This window comes from Ictalurus punctatus, chromosome 9 (genome assembly GCF_001660625.3).
Source record: "Ictalurus punctatus breed USDA103 chromosome 9, Coco_2.0, whole genome shotgun sequence".
In the NCBI taxonomy this organism is placed as follows: domain Eukaryota; kingdom Metazoa; phylum Chordata; class Actinopteri; order Siluriformes; family Ictaluridae; genus Ictalurus; species Ictalurus punctatus.
Window position 1 is genome coordinate 16,729,616 of NC_030424.2, and position 21,442 is coordinate 16,751,057.

Here is a 21,442-nt window from a genome sequence, read left to right on the forward strand (position 1 = left end):
TGGTAATTGTATGCATTCATGTAAATAGGTATTGAATAATTGCTAAATATGGTTTTGATGCACAAAACAGACTCTACAACTGTGCCAGAGGTTTGCATGTTACTGTCCATACTGAATTAGTTTGTCCTTATGATATCCATGATCTGGCTAAATAAATTCATCACAAGACTTGTAGTGAAAATAATTTGTGTGAATAACCTGTATCCCAAAACAAACTTTGACATGAATTCAGGAGCTGTATTCATGATTTTGTTCAGAAACCAAGCTATTTCAAGGTCTAACAGAAATTGTGGGATTTTTTTCTATTTAACTTTGTGAAAATTTGTTTATTGTTTGCTTATACTTGTTGTTTGCTTATACTTATACTTTGCCGGTAACTCTGTCGTTTCAGAAGAGATAGAACAGATCACTGACACACTTTAAACCTTTTCAGTAGTTTTATTGAAAAATGCCTCTTCTGATTCAGAAATAAATAAGAAAATAAGGCTGTGAAATTCACAATGTGCAGTTAAAATGCAAATGAGCAATTCTATGAACATAGTCTTGCAACAAATTCCAACTGCGTTTAACATTGATATAAAAAGGAAAAAACTATATTCTGATCTTAAAATGTACTTACTAAATATACAGCACAGTCATGCAATTCTACCTTTGGTAAAAGAAATGAGCTGTGAGTTGGTATACAACAGATAAATATTTAGAATAATGAAACAAAAGCCAGGTTTAACAAGGTTTTGAGTACGAGTATGTAATTACAACCAAAAGCCTTCAGAGTTGTGAAGGAAGGCAAAAAAAACTGCACTGTAAAAATTGAGTCGATAAACTTGAATGATCTGAGAGATTTCATTTTGTGTGAGTCTCTACATCTTACCTTTGATGTACCGAATACTGATCTCATGGTTAGTGCATTAAACAGAGCCTCATATAAACATAAAATGAACTTAAGTTACAATCACAAAATAAATTGGGGAGTGAGCACATGTTTTGCAATGATGGATTGAAGATCAACCTTACATCTACTTTGTTAAATTTGAACATGCATGAAGACTGATCCAATGCATTTAGTTTTGAATGTCCTTCATATGAATAAAATATAAAGATACTTCTTCATTGGTTTATGTTTTTATCCTTTTAGTTCCCTCTGTTGATAGCGATCGCTTCCCACGCTGATTTCGTAAACCTGGGGACTGAATCTCTGTCACAGTATCTTCTGATGGTTCCTCAGGGATTGGCACTACCTGGGGTTCAGGCTCAGGCTGGTAGGGGCCTGGTTGGAAATATTATTCGGCCAATGGAAAATATGCATTGTGGGTTTTAGTAACTACTATTTGGAGTTAAATGGAAAAAGTTAACTTGAAGCTGAGACGCGAGTACAGTCATTGCTGCTTCTATACCATGAGTCTAAATCTAACACCTGGTATAGAAAAAAGAAAAACTAGAAATTATAAATTCAAGTGGTCACATCATGTAAAATAGACTACCACTAGCTGTGAGCTACCTATGCTGTGAGCTACCTTTGTTACAGCACATCGAGGTATTATAGCATAAGATAAATCACAATAAAAAGACTCATTTGTGAATACAGCATTCTGCAAACAAAACCAAGAAAATCATGGCTCCGAAAAGCACATGCTATATTATTAACCTGAGCGGAGGCTGTATTCACCAATTAAAGCAACGTAAGAAAATAATAACAAAATAAAATATATAAGGTTATGTTGGCAGTCAGTATGAAGCAAGCTAAGAGGCACAAGCTTGATGACAGATATTAACCCATTTTAGAATACTGTGTAACTAAAATTAATTTACATGGTTTATATACAAATACCTCATCTGTTATTATCATTGCTGAACTCAGCTATACTCATCATGGTTAGTAGTTTTACATGCTTCTTCCTTAAAAGGAAGCTCACTCTTGCTGTTTCCTGCTTTGGAGTTCAAGATGCAACCAGGCCACAGGTATGTAGCCATCACTGTCACCTGCCTGATAAGAGTAGCAGTGCGCTGGTGTTAGTGGCAGTCCAGTCCAGTCTTTGGTTTGATTTGGTTTTAGAGGTGGTGTGCAAATGTTCATTAATCAAATCCATGGTTGTTATCCTTAAAAGCTTATTAGAAAGTGCGCTGATCTCTCAGACACAGGTTTGTTTTTTCAGGATGTCAATGCTTAAGGAGGACACGCAGCATACTATGCATACTATGCAAAACCTGAAAGGGGTTAAAGATGGTGTTAGTGCAAAGATACTGTTTGTTTGTTTGTTTGTTTGTTTGTTTGTTTGTTTTTGTGTGAAATAAACAACACACATGCCATTCTCTAATTATTCAGTCATGTTTCAAACAGTTAGCCAACTATGGTTTTTCTGTTAAAGACAATTAATGCATGCTAAATGCTCAGCTCTATTCCCTGTAACTGGCACACTTACCCTGGTATCCTCCTCCATTGTATGGAATTCCGACACACTGAGAGGAATCACAGTAACCTGGAGGTCCTGGTGGTCCTCTGATACCTGGAGAACCTGAGCGTCCTGATGGCCCACGTGGCCCATCTGAGCCTGCAGGTCCGGGAGGGCCGGTCTGGGATAAGCCTGGTGGTCCTGAAGGAAAGCAAAAAGCAGAAAATCATCAGAGACCCACTGACATCATACTTAAAATTCAACTGGAAGGGGAAGGGGGAAACTGGTTTCTAGCACTATAATTTAAATATTTTGACTGCTCAATTAAAATGGAGCAAGGGTGGGCAATCTCCAAGGATTTCCCCCCTTACTCCTTTCTGTCTAGACAGTGCAAAACCATGTTTGGAATGATTTCAGACCCCATTTTAGTCTGAAGTCAGCACATGTGTCAATGAGGCCCCCTGAGAAAACACTTCCTGTAACAGCTGGATTGTGACCCTTTGCAAAGGTGATAGTTGGGCTTCTGTCCTACTTCATTTATGGAGAGTTAGTTTGGCTGGATTTGTGCAAGAGGCTTTAGAGCATTGCCAGACATTTGCATTATTATTTGTCTTTCAGTGATAGAAAACCTGGGACCCTGAAAAGTACACAGACAGGGTGACTATGTAGGCTAAGCTACCTCAGGGCCCAAATGTCCTATTAGATCACTAGATGCTAAATCATATTTGAGTTAGAGATTTGTTGCTACAATTAAGCTTTATTTGATTGTTTGTTTGATTCAGCATGTAAAAATTAGCACAAGCACGTCTACATCATGTCACAGCAAATTTTCCAATTACGATATCATTATAGGTTCATAAAATGTTTATGTTTAGTCATATTATCATTTTTAAGTCATTAAGGAGCCCACAATGACATAATACTAAAAACAGTGGCCTGCTTTTATTTTGTGCTTTTCATGCAAGTCCAGATCCCCTGCTACTGATTAATACAATAAAAGTCTGCCTCGAGCTGTGTTTGAGAACATCTGTGTGGCCCTCTTAGGCAAGACTGACATAAATTTAAAAAAGAAAATGTTTTTCTGGAAATACTTTGATTACATAGCAGAAAAAAATTACGATGCACAGCTGGCCAAATTGAGGTTCATACGGTATAACTAAGTAAATCTCAGTCCTTCACATTCAGCGCCATCCTTGAGCTAGACTGCTTTGAAACAAGCAGACAATTTCAACTCCCTAAGGGAGAATCATGATAGAGGCTAAATGTACACCAGCAGCCACCGACACTGAAGAATGGTTCTCATAGAGGTCAGTGAGTAACTAGAGAACTATGTCCAGTTACGTTTGAACTGAGAACAGGCATGTGGCCTTATTTCCATTCCAGATATATGGTGTAGAATTGGCACTGAATATTTTGGAAAGGTAAAAGAATTAAACCTGTTGGGTTTATCTACTTCTGTTAGCTCCAAATGTACTAGTCTAGCTAGTCGATTTTGGGTTGTGAAATCATGTATCTTGAGGAAAGGGGATTTAAGTACTAATACCTAAATACTATGAAGTATCTCTTTTCAAAACTGGCATAGGAAATGATGCATTTTGTTCGCTGTATACCCACCAGGTGGTCCAGGTGATCCTCTCTGTCCTCGAGTGCCAGTACCTGGAGTGCCTCTCTCACCCTTCTCTCCTGGCGGCCCTGCAGTGTTGGAGGTCAGAAAAGATTCAACCAAAGATTTTCACAAAAAGCAAATAAATTAACATACATAGGAAAGGCACATTAACATGGACTGTATTAAGACAAAGTGGAGAATTTCTCTCCACTATGAATGGAGAGAAATTCTGTGCATCTATTAGTTCAATTAAAACTAGACTAGATGCTGCAAATCTAAATCTAATTTTACTTTCTACCCACCAACATTATCTAAGGAGAGCAAGTCTCTACATGTTAGAATTTTTTCTTTTACTTTTATACCACATGCAATATTTTACTGAGTAATAAATCTATAAATGCCCAAAATCCTCTCCAGCCACTGGACATTGCATTTACTTAACCACAACTCGACAGTAATGAATGGCATTTCTCCAGATATTTAAATGTACTTTGCACAACAAGAACACAGAAACTTAATGGCCCCTATCCTTTTATGGTCCCTAAACCTCACAAGTAACTCACAAACAGCTCCCATCACTGCAAATGTCATTACAGAAGAGAACCTTCCATCAATCTGCATAATAATGAATGTACCTATTTCGCCCTGAGGCCCTGGTAAACCTGGGCTTCCAGGGAAACCATTGCGTCCGGTTTGACCTGGTTCTCCACGAGGTCCCTGGTTCCCAGGAGGGCCTGGAGGCCCAGCAGGACCAGGATTGTTGCTGCGGTATCCAGTGGGGATCTGGTTGAACATCGTGTCAATTCTGCTCATTTGTCCTATGGAAAAATGAAGCATTCGTCATTATAGTAAAAAATTGCAACATAATGTAGCTGTTTCATCAATAAAACTGTTCAAAGAAGCTTAACAGAGTCACGACTTACTGTTAACTAGCTGCTCACAGACTTGTCTTGCAATGGATCTCATCATGTTTTGGGAAGTAGCATCTCCCTACAGAACAGAGGCCAAGCAAAATAAATAGAAATGCCTCATTGTGCTCAAACATCTGTTTTCTGTTGATATAAGTGACACCAACACATACCCTCTCACCCTTTTCTCCTTTAATGCCAGCGGGTCCCTGTAATTGATATGATTTACAACAGTCAATGAGGTGCACAATAATATTAGCTAGACATAGATATAAGACTAGTTTTGCTCCTCTGATTGAATCACAGGAATGAAGAATTCATCTCATTAAATACATTCCATCAGAATCTATACATACCGGAAGTCCTGGCTCTCCAGCATTCCCTGGTTTACCAGTAAGTCCTGGAATTCCAGGGTTTCCTGGGTTTCCCTGAAAAGATTTTTAAAAAAGTCTACTCATTCATGTGTATACATTAATAGATACTGAATATCACAGCATAGAGCAAAGAGAGATTTATACAAAATACAGTGTACAAATATGTAATTCATACTTCTGCTTAGTATGCACAAACATAAGATAGGTTGACCCAATACAGGGTGCAAGAACCTTCAGTCTTCGTAATATGTAAATGGAGATCTGGCACACTTGTAATTGCAGTAGACTGAAATAATTGGATTAAGAGGGAGACTCTGTACACACACAAAAAAAAACAAAGCCTTGATATTACACACCAGTTGTCCCGGTGGGCCTCTAGGCCCAGATGGGCCTTCAGGTCCCGCTTGTCCCTGTGCAAAAACCAAAGACCATCATAAACTGTGTAACATGAGCATGGAAACACCTCAGGGAAGAGATAATCCAATCTGAAGAAATGTTTAAACATGTCACAGAGAAAAGCCCAAGATAGCAGTCCAAGTTTAGTGAGAGCAGACATAGCAGAACCTATGCTGGATATGTAATCTAAAACAAAGCACTCAAAAATAATCTGTGTATTAAGCAGCAAATGGGCCTTCAGCTTAAAAGACTCTTACCCTTGCTCCAGATGGTCCAACAGGACCGATAGGACCTGGAGCACCGACAGAGCCCTGGAAAAGGATGAAGAATAAACATTGAAAAAATAGTTCCATGCAACAGACTGTAGTCTTAAACCCATAATTCACAATTTTAATGTGTTGATATTTCTTTATATGAGCTTCATTAACAAAACTGTAAAAACTAGTAACTGTAACAAACATGCACCATAACAACACATTATGGTTTCTTTATTAACATGTATATTGAAAGTGACATACAATTTATTCAGCGCTGTTGAGTATATATCAACGCTTCCTAATGTACCATGTAAACTTGTGTTATCAATCTTTAAGGGCTTCCCCAGAGGGAGAATCCAAAAAACCCTTGAGGATGGTAAATGAAACTTTTTTTTTTTTAAAGCGTGAAGACCAAAAATCAAATGGGCAACATAGAAAGAAAAACTTACTCTCAGGCCAGGTATCCCAGGGTCACCAGGATCTCCTTTTGGTCCAGGCCGTCCCTGATAAATTACAAAAGAAGAAATGTACTTTAACTCTCTAACAATACCTTTGCTCCACTCAATTACAAACCCCACAGTTCAAAGGGGAGACAGCTGAAAGAGCAAATGAGTGATGCCTTTGTTAAAATAAATGGGTCTGTAGTTCTAATCAAACATCAGGCCCAGGCAATACAATTCAGCACCTAGTATCATATATTCAATCTGCCTGAGAGATAAATTAAATGGGGGGTGGGGGTGGTGAATAAGTACAAAAAGTCAGTCTGAACAAACATCAGAATTGTGTGTATAACCTACTGGTTCTCCAGGAAGAGATATTCCATTAGGGCCTTGTGGACCTGGTGGTCCCATTTGTCCTGGGGGGCCCTGCTCTCCACGTGGGCCCATTGGACCCTGGGTGGAGAAAAGAGATGTATTGACCCACCATATTAATCAGATGTTTTTACTGTCCCACACAGGGTAAGATTACCACCAGTGCTATCTTGGTTATGTTTAAAAGACCTACACAGCCTACACAAATTAGTAAGGATTGGGTTTGTTAAGGGATTAACTTAGTAGGAATTGATTGTTTTCAGGGGTATTTGGTTCAGGACCAGGAAAATGGTTAAAACACACTAAGAAGAAAATGTGTTTACCACAGAACCGGTCTCTCCTCTATCGCCACGTGGGCCTTTTGTACCAGGACTGCCCTGAGAAAAGAGAAAACAGCCAGGTTCCTGAACTGAACAGCAGAGGATTTGAGCACTAAACCATATTGTCAGGAGGCCTCTTTAGAGTTAATATGCTGCCCAGTTTGCATTCTCAAAGTCATTACTGCAGGTTTGCAGAAATTTTTTTGCTGTTTTTTTTGCAGGTTTGGCTTGCAGCACCTCTTCTGATACATCTGTAAGCCGCCAGCTGCTAACCCACACTGTGATGCATGCTTATAAATATCACCATTGTGCTTGTGTCCAAGCACAATAACACAAAGAGGGGTTCCTTGTTTTATACCCCAGGACTTAATGCAAAAAGCAGAGAATACAATTACAGTATGGGCATTCCTGAAATGCTACACCTCTCTGCCTTCAGCATCAGAGGTTAAATTAGCAGCAGTAGCACAATGACTTTCAGGACTGGGCAATGAAACATGAATATAATGGGTTTACCGAAGGGCCAGAAGGTCCCGGAGGCCCTATGCTATCCTGAGCACAAGTGCAGGAGTGGGGAAGTGCTGGACATTTTGCTTCATCTCTCTGAAAAAGAAGGAATGAGAAATGCAGATAGTGCAGTTTCAATCATGTTCTAAGCATAAATAAGAAAAAGAGAACTTCATATAGAAACATCAGAAAGTTCACAAACTAAACTGCATTGTTTGCAATGAAAATAAATATGCAAAGGTTAATGTACTACAAAATTATGAGATGTAGACCGGCAGTGTTTTATTAATTTTTTAAAGCTGCAATTGCCGTTTTAGCAGATGCAACAGACTACAGAAACTTTTCATTTTATTTGCTATGGCACACTGTACAATAAACCCAAAATAACTTTACTGACAATAACATCTACACAAATGCAGTCATTTACAGCATGTGCATGATATAAAAATAAAACTCTCCATTTCCCTAAATAGAGTCTGTTGCAGGTTTACTGACTGACCCTGAAGTATAAGAACTACAGTAACATTCAAACTGAAAATAGATATACAAGACAAAGAAAGGAGCAATCCTCTTCATGGATAATCAATATTATGTATCCTCTTACTGTTGCTGGCAGGTCACAGCATTTGTCTCGACTTGTCCATCCCAAGCTGCAGACAATATCAAACATCTGGAGCTGGAACTACAAGAGAGAAAAAAGAGAACAGGAACGGATGTTACAGATGGCTTCCATTGAGCTCCAGGGTTTAGGAACAAAAAAACATGCCCACATGCACATCACCCACAGTGTGTAGGAAAAGAACACAAATGAGCACAGAGCAGCTCAGCCATCAATATAAACTGCTCCATTTGCAAGATCTTGCTTAGCCTCACTATAAAAATAGCAGGAGAATAGGACTGTAGAACTGAGAGACTGACTGTGTTTTATTATATTCTTAACCATTCCACATGTGATGACACATAGAAAGTGTAATAAATCCACAGTCTACAAAGGGATAATTGTACTTTCATGGAATTCTCTTATTTTATCATCTTTTCAGCAAAAAGAAGACATGTGGCTTAACTATCACACTGATTTTGCACAGAGCTGTATTAAGTATTGGGTATCTTGTACTTACTGTTGCTGATTGTCTCCTCATACCACCAGCCATTTTACCAAGAACTTCATAGCCATCTTTGGAGATGTTGCCAGACTCTTTGATTGGTTTCTCTTCAACTTCTTGGCAATCAATGTTCAGCTTGATGTTTTTCGGTGAAATAGTGATGTGAAGCTGCAATGTATGACAGTACAATTCAGCAAAGTACTTTTTTTGTGCAAATGCTGAATATTCCATTATAGACACAACAATCTGGGGGTCAGTTTTAATTTTTAATGCCACCCTTACAGATCTAGGTCAAAATGTGAAAGCACTACCCTTGACCTTCTTGTAAAGAACTTAGAAATACTACAGTAATATTAAAGTAAAATCCTGCCAACAACTTTATTTCCAATAGTGTTTTCTCCTTAACATATAATCATGTTAATAATATGTTATTCTCTGACATGAAACATTGCACAAGTGTTAAAAAAAAAAAATGAAAGAGAAATGCTGTCCTCAGCATTAGTTTTAAACTAAAAGGTTTAGCAGCTGCTATTTTCCTGTTGCATGTACAAAACTTGAGAGTTCCCATGCACTCTAATTTTCCAGATGCTTTTCTCCATACTGTTCTTGAGGTGTTCTTAAGGGTTTTTTTTTTTATTCTTTAAACATTTACTGTCAAGCACAGCAGAACCACATCTTGATATTATGCCTTTTTCCCCCCATTCTGTGGCTGGCCATCAAACACAACTTTCTTATACCACTACATTTTTCAGTTAAAAAGGCTGGCAAGCATCAAACCAGATTAAATTCTTAATTTGCATCAAACAACACCAAGCCACAAAGTTAGGTCATAGATCTTGGCAACATGTTATATTACAGTAATCATCTTTGGCAAGCAAACCCACTATTTGAATGCCCACTAGGAGAATGGTCTGAGGTTGGAGTTTGGATGTAGGCATCATTATGCATTATGAATGTAAGTCTTTTTACTATATATATATATATATATATATATATATATATATATATATATATATATATATATATATATTTCATTATTATTAAATGCATAGAAAGAAAGCCTTTTAATCTTTCAGATAAAGCTTTTTGAATGGACCAAATTGCTGTTTAAATGTAGACTGTAATAACACTCTTGGTACGGCTTTATACTATGCAGCAATAATTCCTCCCCCACCCCTTGCCTGCTACTGTGGGCATACTTCAATGCAACATGTGGTTTCATTTTGACTTTCTGCTGTTCTCTTTCATTCTGACTCCCCTGTCAGTGCTCCATAAGCCCTATCTGCCTCCATTTCATGATTGCTGGTCTGGCTGCCTACTTTATCCCTCCATCTTCTGAATTTCACTCAAAGTGAAATAACACACCCTGTATCGACCACCTATCATCAAATCAATTCCCCCTCAACAAGGAGTTCAACAAAAAGCTTGTATTTCCTTTGTTTGTATAAGTGGTTTCACAAGTCATTAAACTCACTGGTAAGTTAATATAAGCAGATCGATTTATAAAAGGGCACTGAATGGAATAGAAGAGAACTGTTCCTTGCTTTCTGGTATCGGACATGGTTAATCAGAAGGGGGCCTTTTAAAGCTTATTTGATGGCTCTCTGTCTCTCATTGCTTATTTTAAAATGAATGTGAATGCTGGACCAGTTTGTAAACCAGCTCAATGAATGGAAAATTGGAATCTCACTGAAGATAATAGTGAGGCAATTGTAAGATTCTGCTGGGAAAGCACACAGCCAACCTCTGAAGCTGCTCAATTCAAGAAACGTGAAAACTAGCAGCAACAGAGTCCAATATCTGAGCAGTGAATTGTTCTAGTCCTGTGGAAAATGTCAACCCAGCATTGGTTTGGCTTTGGCCAAAAACTACACGCCTGCAGTAAAACCTGCTGGCTTAAGAACAAGAGAGACCCTAAAAACTTCCCTAAAGATTTCAGTGGAGAAAAAGGTCATGAGAATAAGAACAGTCTTGCAAATATCATCACCAGGAGGTTTAACCATACACCCACCACAGTTACACTGTTAAGTACTATGTTACTCCGCCATAAAATAGCCTGACATGTCCTGTGTGTAATTTATACATCACACCCTTTACAATTTACTAGCATATTTGCAAATTGCAAATGGGAAAATTGTGCCATAACATTAGCTCCAACAGGATATTTCCCCGTTACCTAGGACTGTAAATGAAGCAAGCATTTAATTCATTTTACAGACATACTATGCTTTTGCCACAACCAAGAGGCTTTCCTGCTGTTTAACCAATCTGCAATCTTTTAAATACTAAATACAGGCATCTCACAAGATGATTTCTGTAGTAATACAGGGATTTCACATGATTAAATCTCTATGTAACAGTCGCTTCCACAATCCAGGAAAGTCACTAAATACACAGTAATCCACAGTAGAAAATCACAGGGCTCTGGTACTAGCAGTAGATCACAGCCTGCTAACCCACAACTAAGTCCCAATCTAGACTTGAATCAGACATTACAAGTTCAGAGGTTGTAGGAGGGACTGTAATACAGGAATTTAGCCTACCACTCAGGGAATAACATCAATTAAAAATACACTTACTGAGCATTTTATTAGGAACACCTGTAAATCTACTTATTCATGCAATTATCTAATCAGTCAATCATGTAGCAGCAGTGTAATGCATAAAATCATGCATGTACGGGCCAGCAGCTTCGGGCATTTGTTCACATCAACCGTCAGAATTGGGAAAAATGTGATCTCAGTTTTTTTGACTGGTGACACACAGGCAGGTTTTAAAATTTCCATAACAGCTGATCTCTTGGGATTTTCACACACAACAGTCTCTAGAGTTTACTGACAGAAACTCGACAGTAACTCAGATAACCACAACTTTTGCTACAGTTGTGGTGAGCAAAAAAGCATCTCAGAATGCACAGCACAACGGACCTTGAAGTGGATGGGCTACAACAGCAGAAGAGTAGAAGACCACTTTGGATTTTCAATTCTGTCAGCCAAGAACAGAAAGCTGAGGTTGCGTTGAGCACAGGCTCACCAAAATGTGACAGTTGAAGACTGGAAAAAACGTAGCCTGGTCTGATGAATCTCAAATACTGCTGAGGGACACAGATGGTAGAGTCAGAATTTGGTACCAACAGCATGAATCCATGGACCCGACCTGCCTTGTGTCAACAGTCCAGGAAATGTCGTGGAGGTGGCGTAATGGTGTGGGGAATGTTTTCTTGGCAAATTTTGGGGCATTAATACCAATCAATCATCACTTGAATTCCACAGCCTATTTGATTATTATTGCTGACCAAGTGCATCCCTTCATGGGCACACTTTACCCATCTTCTAATAACTACTTCCAGCATGACACTGCACCATGTCACAAAGCAAAAGTCGTCTCAAACTGGTTTCATGAACATGACAATGAGTTCAATATTCTTCAGTGGCCTTCCCAGTCCCCGGATCTGAATCCAACAGAACACATTTGGGACGTGGTAGAACGGGAAATTCGCAGCATGAAAATGCACCTGAAAAAACTTAAGGAACTGTGTGATGCAATCATGTCAACATGGACCAGAATCTCAAATGGATGTTTCCAAGGTCTTGTGGAATTCATGCCATGAATAACTGAGGCTGTTTTAAGAGCAAATGGAGGCCCTACCCTGTAATATTATAATGTTCTTAATAAAGTGCTCTTTGAGTGTACGGTTTATAAAGAATTACATTAAATGTCCAGACTGAATACTTTTTCCATTGGTCCTTAAAATTGATTTTACTGATCAAAATTTTGGGGGGCATATGGAATTCTATTTTTACATCCTATCCATCATTGTTATACACCTTTATTTTAATAATGTGAATAATAATAAAAAAATAATAAATAGTAAACTGTTTAAATCATGCCATAAAATCAATGCCTTCTGCAGGGCTAAGAATATCATAAAACCTACAACATGTAACAATACTAAACAAACAAAGAAAAATTAAATGAAATAATATTTTAAGATTTTTAGTGTTCTTGAAATTATTGGATACAATAAGACCTAATTCAAGTATACTGATGCTGTCGAGTTTTCCAATACACTGTGTGAAAGACACAATGATTTATAGCAATTACTGCATTTTCAATTTTCAATGTTGATCTCATGTAAAACACTGTCAACAATCTGATATAAAATAGCCCCTACCTTGTGGAAGCTTCCATGAAAGATCCTCTTAACTTTTTCATTATCAAAGGTAACTTTCTGGAGCTCGCCTCTAGTATCCTTGTTGTAGAATGTGATGACTTTGCTGGAAGCTGAAAACAGAAAAGTAAAGGCTTGGACAGATAGCCCTGCTCTAGATGCCTAGACAGACATGATAATAAAGATAATATAAAAACGTATATAAAGATGTAGGAAGGCTTTGCCAGGTATCAACAGACATGCAATATAATGAATGAAGAAAGTGGCACTTACGGTTAAGAGTAAGACCAACTTCAGGGTTGTTACTGCTATCTGAGATTTGCCACAAGTCAAATGCATCCTTGGGGGAATCAGGGAGCAACCGGAAGAGAAGTATGAGGGTGTATGATGGAGGCAGTCCATCTGGATGGATTTCCCTTGAAAGGAAACAAAAGACTATTACAAAATCTCAGGAAATCCTATATAAATAAATAAATAAATAAATAAATACTTAAGATGAAGACCAAATTCTTCATGATGCTACATTGTAAAAATGTAACTGTTAAACCTGTGAGCATATTATCGTTTCATGGAATGCACAATGTCAGCTGATTATTAAACGAAAACAGGATGCTATGTAAAGTCTCGTCTCTGGCTGTAGTGGATCTGCCACAAATCTGAGTATGGAAAATGGAAAATATGTCCCGCAATATATTCCCACCAAGAAAGGGGAAAAAAGGCTCCTTAAATAACATACAACATATTGAAAGTATTATCCAATTATCATCTAAAATTGCATAGTTGTCTACCCACTCACAAACACCAATTATTATGGACAAATTAATGTATCAAGCTTTGGCTAGGAACCTGGAGCAGCTTCATAAATACCTAAAGGTTTTTAATAGACTCAGTAAACATTACTTCCTTACCTCTGGGTTTCTAGATTGCTCCCACCATGATACATTTAGTATGGTTGATAATGTGATGATTTTATATGCATGCAGTATTTCTTTTCTCCACCTTATTTCCATATTTCCAGCAGCTACAAAGACTTTTGAAAAGCTACAAAAACTTTGAAGATTGTTAAAATAACAGTGGTACTTGGGAACCGTTGCAGCATGCAACAGAAGCAAATGCACACAGTTCACAGAGCTCATACTTTGTTGGTTGGGAGATGAATGCATCCTTATGAAGTCGGTAGGACATGAAACTGTTGAAAGTGCCCGGATCCATTGACACTCCATTCATGGCAGCGAAGCTTCGGTCAGTGATGTTGAAGGCCTCAAGCATCCTAAAGCCTGATTAAAAGAAGTTTAAAAACAAAGAATAAACACTAACTCACCAAAAGTAGCTTGGTGTTCAATAGCAGTATATGATTCTTCATAATTATCAGTAAGAAAATAATGACAAAGTTGTACCTGGTGATGTGAATCCATCCAGATAAATCAAAGGACATGCTATAAGAAGAGAAAATACCAAAAACACCATTGTCAGGTCATTCTAATGAGAAAATAAATGAAAACAGAAACGCATCTTAAAAAGTGTCATACTTGATGTTGCTGTTTCACAGATGACCGTAATGAGGTTGTCTTGTATCTTTGCGAATGCATCATAATCATCAACCACAAATATATGTCTTTCACTCGGCTTGCTTCCGATATTCCTTAGTTCGGTCATGTCCACATCTGCGACACCTACAACAAACACGCTAAATCCTACAGGGAGAGAAGACAGCATTGGCTTCAGAATCTCTTTCACTTGAACTTTCCTTACTACGTTCTAAAAATACAATCCCACTGGCAGGTTGTACAATGTTGGTAACACATCTATGCACTTACCGGATAGTTGCAGTTTGGCAGCACTCTTCTTAACATCATCCTGAGAGCGGCCATCAGTCACGACCACAAGAACCTTTGGAACGTTCCTCCTCATACCACTGTCTGAGGTGAAGACTTTCTCTCCCACATGTTTTAGAGCAGCGCCTGAAACAAACACAGCCCAGTTTTCTTATAAAAAGCTTAATAAGTCATAGCACTGAGAACGACAGCATACTGTAGGTATGTGGATCGATAAATTAGGATAATTGTATGGGAACCCATCACATGCATCAAATGAAAATTTCTGTCTAAATTCTAACCCGAAAATACTGAATTCAAAACGTGCCAGACAATGATAAAATCCACTAATTTAATTTTAAATTTTGTCCATGCTTTCAATGTTACTTAATCAAAAAAATACAAAACTCATTAAACGCAATTATTTTCAGAAAAAGAGGCACAAAGTGTTAAGAAACTCATGAGAAATTCACACAAATTTGAATAGTTTGGGCAGTGTGCTTGGATTTATTTCAATTTCACACAAATAAAGCTGTCAGAAAAGGGAATGAGCTCTCCTAAGCTTTAACTTTTCAAACAACAATCCTGCAAATGACTATAAATTAAAAAATATGTGAACAATGCTGACCATGATTATAAAAACATATAAGCAGACAACAAAGGTTATGTCAGTCCCATTAAATATTGAAATGCTTCGCAGTACATTTCAGTTATTGCTGGGAAGTGTGCTTTCATTTGTGCCTAGGAGAGGCATAAAAGGCCCAAAATGCTCATTCATGCTCAAACAATTTCCTTTTCAAAAAATGTTGTGCATTTCTAACATAAAAAATACATGTTCATGGGACTTATTGTATCTTACCATGTAACTTTAAGCCTTTTCATTTCATCACAGGACCATTTAAAACTCTTTCCATTCTCAATCTCAGTACATAGACATGTCCTGTGGAGCGAGATGCTAGTAACTCCTACGTCATGGGTTTAATTCCAACATACTGACTTTCACACCTTTAAAAATTCAAACCTTCAACCATATTATCATTTACTGTATATAAGAATATTAATAATTTTTTTCAAAAGAGCAACAACTTGTAGGCAGTAATGGCTCAGTGGTTAAAGTTCTGAGCTATTTACTGGAAGGTTGTAGGTTTAGATCCCAGGACTGCCAGAATGGACTTGGACCCTTGAGGGGAAAAAAACGTAGCTCTATGCTTGTACTGTGTCCTCTGTAAATTCTAAGTTGTTTTGGATAAAAACATTTGCAGAATGAATAAATGTTATTCTGTTTTATTTATGGTTCGCACAGACAGTAACCTGTTTTGGTGTTTCCTCCTCTGTAGCTGACCATCTGCACTGCAGACAGAGCCATTCCCTTGTCATGGTATGTGTTCAGCTTAAATTCTGTCTTGGCATCATCACTGTACTGCACAAAGGACACCTGTTTTCAGAGGGAAAAAGTAAATTTTCCACCACAAGCTTGGACAGCACTTAAAACCAAGTCAGCATGAAAGAGTTCGGTGCACACTGTTAATTATGAAGTTGCTGACAGCTTGGTTACCTGCATGCCTTCATGACTGACGACATCAAATGCTCCGATCATGCTGAACACAAACTGGAGCACTTTACTAAAGCTCTCATCTCCAATACTCCAAGAGCCATCAATGAGGAACACCAGGTCAGCTTTAGCACCTTTGCACACTGGATTGTGTAAAAATATTCAGTGCAGTGTATTAGAAAAATAGGAAGAAGAAACTGTGCACTAGAGGTTCATCAGGAAAATCAACGGTATTATTCTTACCCTCCAGGGCAGCAGGGATAGTAGGAGGTGGAGGAGGAGTTGGAGGCAGTGTAGGGGGTACAGTGGGCTTCACAACTAAGAGAAAAATTAAATGGTTAATAGATCTGGTATACAAGAGCATGGTTATATGTTAACCCAAGTTTACTTACGAGTGCGCTCTTTAGTGCTGACTCCAGGTCCCTCCATATTGGGTGTCTGAGTGTATACGGTGGCGTTGTACAATGCATCTGGGCTCAGGCCATCAAAACAGTACTGAGTCTGCGCAGCTGTTACGGTGACCTCCTGGGCCCCACGGTTAGAGGCTAAAGGGATGAAAGCAAGAGACGGTAAAATACTGAAATATTTTAGGCGGAAACAAAAACAAAAATTGTCAAACTTGGCAAAGCTTTGGCACTTTTCTAATATGTTGAACTTACAGTCAATGGGGTTAATTTGAATTCTGTAAGAGGTAGCAGCTCGATGTGGAGACCACCTTAGGCAGAATGAGTCATATCCCACGTTGTATGTTGTGAGGTCGGTAACGTTCAGGTACACTGGGAGGGCAGGAAAGTAAGAATATTACCATAAAAGTATCTTAACTTCAAAGTCATGTTTATGTGCTATTAAGTACATACAGGTCTTGCCCTGGCCGACCAGAGGGCCGCTCATGCCAGCGTCGTACTGGGCAAAGACCTTCACATCATATGTAGTGCCAGGCTCAAGGTTGTGAAGGATTTGCGTGGCCACATCTCCAACGAAAACCTCCTGAGTCACATCAGTACCTGTAATTTACAAAAATAGAAATATTCCTTAGTTTGTAATTAACAGGAAAATGTGACCAGTGACAGCACAATTAGACACAGAATTCGCTCACCCTCTTTTGCGTAGGTGATCTTGTACCCATTAACCTTGGCAGGTGCAGGGTCCCATGAAACACGGAAACGAGTGTACCATTCATCTGACACACGCAGGTTACGTGGTTCCATAAGTCCCACTATGGGTAAGACACAAAAGAACCAGACTGAAAATCCAAACAGTGAATAATTTAAAAGAAAGAAAGGGAATTAAGTTTATTGCTGCTTTTGTTTCCAGGTTTAGTGTAATTATGGTATTTGTATTCAGCCTCTTTGTTCTCAGTTCAGACGTCATAGCCATTTATTACAAATTTAGGAGAGGAGACATTTTTGGAGAAGAGCCATTCCTGAATGTCTGGCAGAAAGTTGTTGTTGACAGCTGTGAACATTGGGATTTTATTTTTTTTGTATTTCAGTCTGTAGTCAATGATTTGCTGTGTTTATTCCTACCAAAAGCTTTATTTAGCTGTATTTTTTCAAGGCATACTGGATATGTGTGTTTACTGTACGCTTTGGCATAAATGCATGTCTTAATGTGTGTGTGCATGTATATATTTCCAAATTATTACAAGTGTGTCCATCTCCAGAAAGCTCCCCTCCAGGACCATCTTGGTAAAATGCCATCACATTGATCCTATAAGGTGTGTCTGGCTGAAGGTTCTGCAAGATGACATTGTTTCTGTTGCCAGGAACACTTGTCTATAAATAAAATAAAATACAAGAAAGTTATCAAAGAGTCAGTTTATGTGCCAACTGCTATTATTACATGCTACAAATTCACACTTACAAACTCCTCAATGGGGTCCCCAGTGGTTGGTGCATAGCTGATGCGGTACTGCTGCACAGGTCCCACTGCATGTTCCCAGCTCACACTCAGAGTGTTAGTGGTGGGGTCGTAGACACGAATGTTCCTGGGAGCACTGCGTGGCACTACAACCAGAATCCAGTAAATAAATGTATAATTCAACAAATTGTACTTAGTGATTAGAAGTTGTTCAGGTCGCTGAATAAGCAGATCAAGACAAGAACTAACATGTTGTGCCGGTGTCTTCCACTGCAGAGCCCTCTCCATCTGCATAGAGTGCAACCACAGCAACTGAGTACTCAGTGTCTGGCAGTAGCTGCTCCAACAAGGCAGTATGGGTATTCCCTGGAATAAGGACCTACAAGGCAGAAAAAAATACTTAGGCTTATGGATGGGTAAAAGAGTAGCAACTTTACCTGAAACAATAAAAATGCATACGTTTGAAATTTAACACAAAACATTAACAGCATAACAAAGAAATGGCCAAGCTGATGATAGCAGATTAGACTCTTATAGGATAGGATATATCTGACACCAGCTTTTCCCCTCTCAATCAGGAAAGACTCAGAAAGATTTCAAACATGCCAGAACAAAACAAACTTTGCCATACTAAACTAAACATTTCACTAATAAACCTTTGCCTCAGAAGCTGTACTCTTACCTCAGTATGTTAATTATTACCCAAAAACCCAGTCTACAGCAGAACCACTTCTGAGGTAAGCTATTCATTAAAGACTAGGAACCTCTGTTGACAAAATTTGTTTGTGTTGACTTTGAAATAACTGTTTGTACTTACTGACATCTGTCTACCATCGTCCCATCCCCCCGCCCACAATTTGTTTTCCCATATGTAACAATTGCAAAGTGAGAAATGATACAAAAACATGGCTTTGACAATTTAACAACAAGGTCTGTGTTTGCCTAGGGCAAAAAAAATATTGTTTAACTTCAGCCATACTAAAGTTTCTTCAAAACACATGGTGCAGAAATAAGCATAAGAATAAGAGAACCAAGTGACAGCAGTTTCTAACAATGCCTGGAGACATTTCGTTTTCATGTGCACACAGCTTCACGGCTACTTACAGATACCTCTGACTGGAGGCAATTACCATAGCCACACTCAATTGTAAAGCATCCTATGCACAGCTAAAAACAATTAGAGAACACACACACACACACACAATATGCACATAAGATGTGGTCTTTTTTATGGCATGGTTATGTTAAAACTGCAATTAAAAGAAGATTTTTTTTTTAATCCCAAGGAAAATCCAATATGTATTAGAATGAAGCAACTTGCCTTTACTAGTTTAAATGGTTTTGCATTCATTTCAGTTGGTTTCAGTTGGACTACATGAAGCAGTTAGACCAAACACCAGGTACCAACTGAAACCAATTTAAATTTCCCATCCAGCTGGAACCTTTACATTTCTAAGATGTGGTTTCTACTGGAATGTTCCCTAGAGATCTAAAATGACCATATGCTGGAAATCCGGAGTAATGCCAAAGAACCTGTGGTATAAAAGTTATATTACTGTTACCATGTATCACTGATATTAAAAGACAGGTTAAAATAAGGTACTATTTCACCCCAGTGCGAATGCAACCGTGGACTATAACTTTTAATTTATTACATTTTCAAAAACAAATCTATACTTTTGCTACACCTCATTAACCTAGACAGACTTTTGCAAGCAAAAAAAGCTGTCTATTATATACGGTCTTATTTTTTTGCCATCCAATCACCCATTTAATGGTGATGGAAATGGCGTAAGTTTCTTGGTACTTTATGAAAAATTATGAAAAGATATCTTGCTCACTGACTGCACCCAGAAGGGAAATTATTTATTTCTACATCATCAGACAAAACATCAAGTGGAAAAGATCATCTGAGGTAGGAAAGTTGTAAAACTGCTAAATTACGATGATGTACCCAAGTTTCCATATAATACATCAAATTTAAAATATGATTTTCAGCAGCAACCATTTGGCCAAGCTGACAAGCTGTAAACTGTTGCAGCTTAGACAAATAGCAGAAAAATATCTGGCTCATTTTTAGTAGGTAACCTTTAGTTAACTTGTATGATATGTTAAAAATCATGTTTAATACAATTAAACAAAACATATGTAAAAGAACATGGGATGCTCATGTTAATTATAAGCAAGTAAATTTAATACATATTTACATATAAGGTCAACTACTTTCAAACTCCTTCTTGAGTAGTGTCCTAATAGGTTAGGTATTATTCAGGTTTTGCACAAGTCATCTTCCAGAAAGGTATGTTTACTTTTATACTAGTATGACAGTTGGATGCATTATACAACATAGTATAACCCCGTGAGTGATTGCTGAGGGGAAATTAAGCCTCAGAAATAAGCCAAACTATTATCTGGCAGTGTAGCTGAGGTCCAGTGTTTAATAACTCAGTATCAGTGACCTCCCCATCGATGAAAGGGACTCATTTTATTTCCCTGCTGAATTACAAATTTAAAAAAAAAAGCTGTCATACCTCTGTTGAACCTGGCAACCATTCACTTTCTAAAACAATGTCTCATTGACATTTAAAAAAAAAACCAAATACTCATACTGCTTCAGCACTCATGACTTGATGTTGTCAAGGTTTCAGTCAAAACGGAAATAGGCTGTGAATTTATTGCAAAACAAATGCAGCAGTGAGAAAAACGACAAATCTCTGGAGGCTAAATATGTCAGGTTTTGTCAAACTTAATGCAACGATTATGGAAAACTCACTCAAAGTTCTTTTTTCTTAATAATTCACCTCTTAGATTAAAAAAAAAAGGTTCTGGCTTCAGATAAGAGATGCGTGTCTTTTCATAATGTACTACATTCCCAAACGCCCGAAGATATCAATTTTGTGCTCAAATATTATAGTTCATATTTGTGTATAGCACAGCATTCCTTAACACAAACAATTTCAGTCATATGAGGATAAATCGGTTATTAGCTATGAATACAACACCCAAAGCATAGGAACTAACCCATAATTTGCCCAGCTGTCTTAAGTGAGATAACATGCAAAGAGGGATTTCTACTTTCATTTTATTTACTAGAAAAGCATATATGTAATATAGTCTGACTCACCGACTGGGAAGGACGTGTTCCTGTTAGAGGAGCGTAGACGACCCTGTACTCCTGGACGTCACCTGAAGCAGGCTCCCAGCGCACATTCAGTGTGTTTGTAGAGGGGTTGAAAACCTTAATATTCCTGGCAGGCGAGCGTTCCACTATGGGATATATACAAGAGTATAAAAAAATAAGAAGGATAGGAAAAATTTCATGCATCACTTTGGAAACAGTTTCAGCTGTTTTCATAAAGAATTATATCAAATAAA

The 21,442-nt window shown here is 38.0% G+C and overlaps 1 protein-coding gene across 4 annotated transcripts in view; it reads right to left on the reverse strand.

The window, feature by feature from the left end:
- Positions 1–418: 418 nt before the first annotated feature.
- The window catches only part of col12a1a (collagen, type XII, alpha 1a), a 56,468-nt gene continuing 35,444 nt past the window's right edge, over positions 419–21,442 (reverse strand). For 3 of the 4 annotated variants that reach the window (XM_047157665.2, XM_017476264.3, XM_017476262.3), the window contains 32 exons: positions 21,192–21,334; positions 18,317–18,446; positions 18,071–18,213; positions 17,853–17,982; positions 17,304–17,423; positions 17,065–17,211; positions 16,867–16,983; positions 16,600–16,752; positions 16,451–16,525; positions 16,211–16,350; positions 15,967–16,090; positions 14,659–14,802; positions 14,371–14,535; positions 14,239–14,277; positions 13,980–14,118; positions 13,115–13,257; positions 12,845–12,954; positions 8,686–8,838; positions 8,172–8,249; positions 7,577–7,663; positions 7,067–7,120; positions 6,729–6,824; positions 6,381–6,434; positions 5,932–5,985; positions 5,635–5,688; positions 5,261–5,332; positions 5,078–5,113; positions 4,920–4,986; positions 4,632–4,814; positions 4,005–4,082; positions 2,421–2,591; positions 419–1,267 (listed from right to left, as the gene is read on the reverse strand). In XM_047157665.2, coding sequence (XP_047013621.1) covers positions 1,116–1,267; positions 2,421–2,591; positions 4,005–4,082; positions 4,632–4,814; positions 4,920–4,986; positions 5,078–5,113; positions 5,261–5,332; positions 5,635–5,688; positions 5,932–5,985; positions 6,381–6,434; positions 6,729–6,824; positions 7,067–7,120; positions 7,577–7,663; positions 8,172–8,249; positions 8,686–8,838; positions 12,845–12,954; positions 13,115–13,257; positions 13,980–14,118; positions 14,239–14,277; positions 14,371–14,535; positions 14,659–14,802; positions 15,967–16,090; positions 16,211–16,350; positions 16,451–16,525; positions 16,600–16,752; positions 16,867–16,983; positions 17,065–17,211; positions 17,304–17,423; positions 17,853–17,982; positions 18,071–18,213; positions 18,317–18,446; positions 21,192–21,334 — 3,551 coding nt within the window. In that variant the 3' untranslated portion in view covers positions 419–1,115. Of the gene's footprint in view, positions 2,206–2,420; positions 2,592–4,004; positions 4,083–4,631; positions 4,815–4,919; positions 4,987–5,077; positions 5,114–5,260; positions 5,333–5,634; positions 5,689–5,931; positions 5,986–6,380; positions 6,435–6,728; positions 6,825–7,066; positions 7,121–7,576; positions 7,664–8,171; positions 8,250–8,685; positions 8,839–12,844; positions 12,955–13,114; positions 13,258–13,979; positions 14,119–14,238; positions 14,278–14,370; positions 14,536–14,658; positions 14,803–15,966; positions 16,091–16,210; positions 16,351–16,450; positions 16,526–16,599; positions 16,753–16,866; positions 16,984–17,064; positions 17,212–17,303; positions 17,424–17,852; positions 17,983–18,070; positions 18,214–18,316; positions 18,447–21,191; positions 21,335–21,442 lie in introns of all 4 variants that reach the window. The other variant, XM_017476263.3, reaches the window with a different exon arrangement.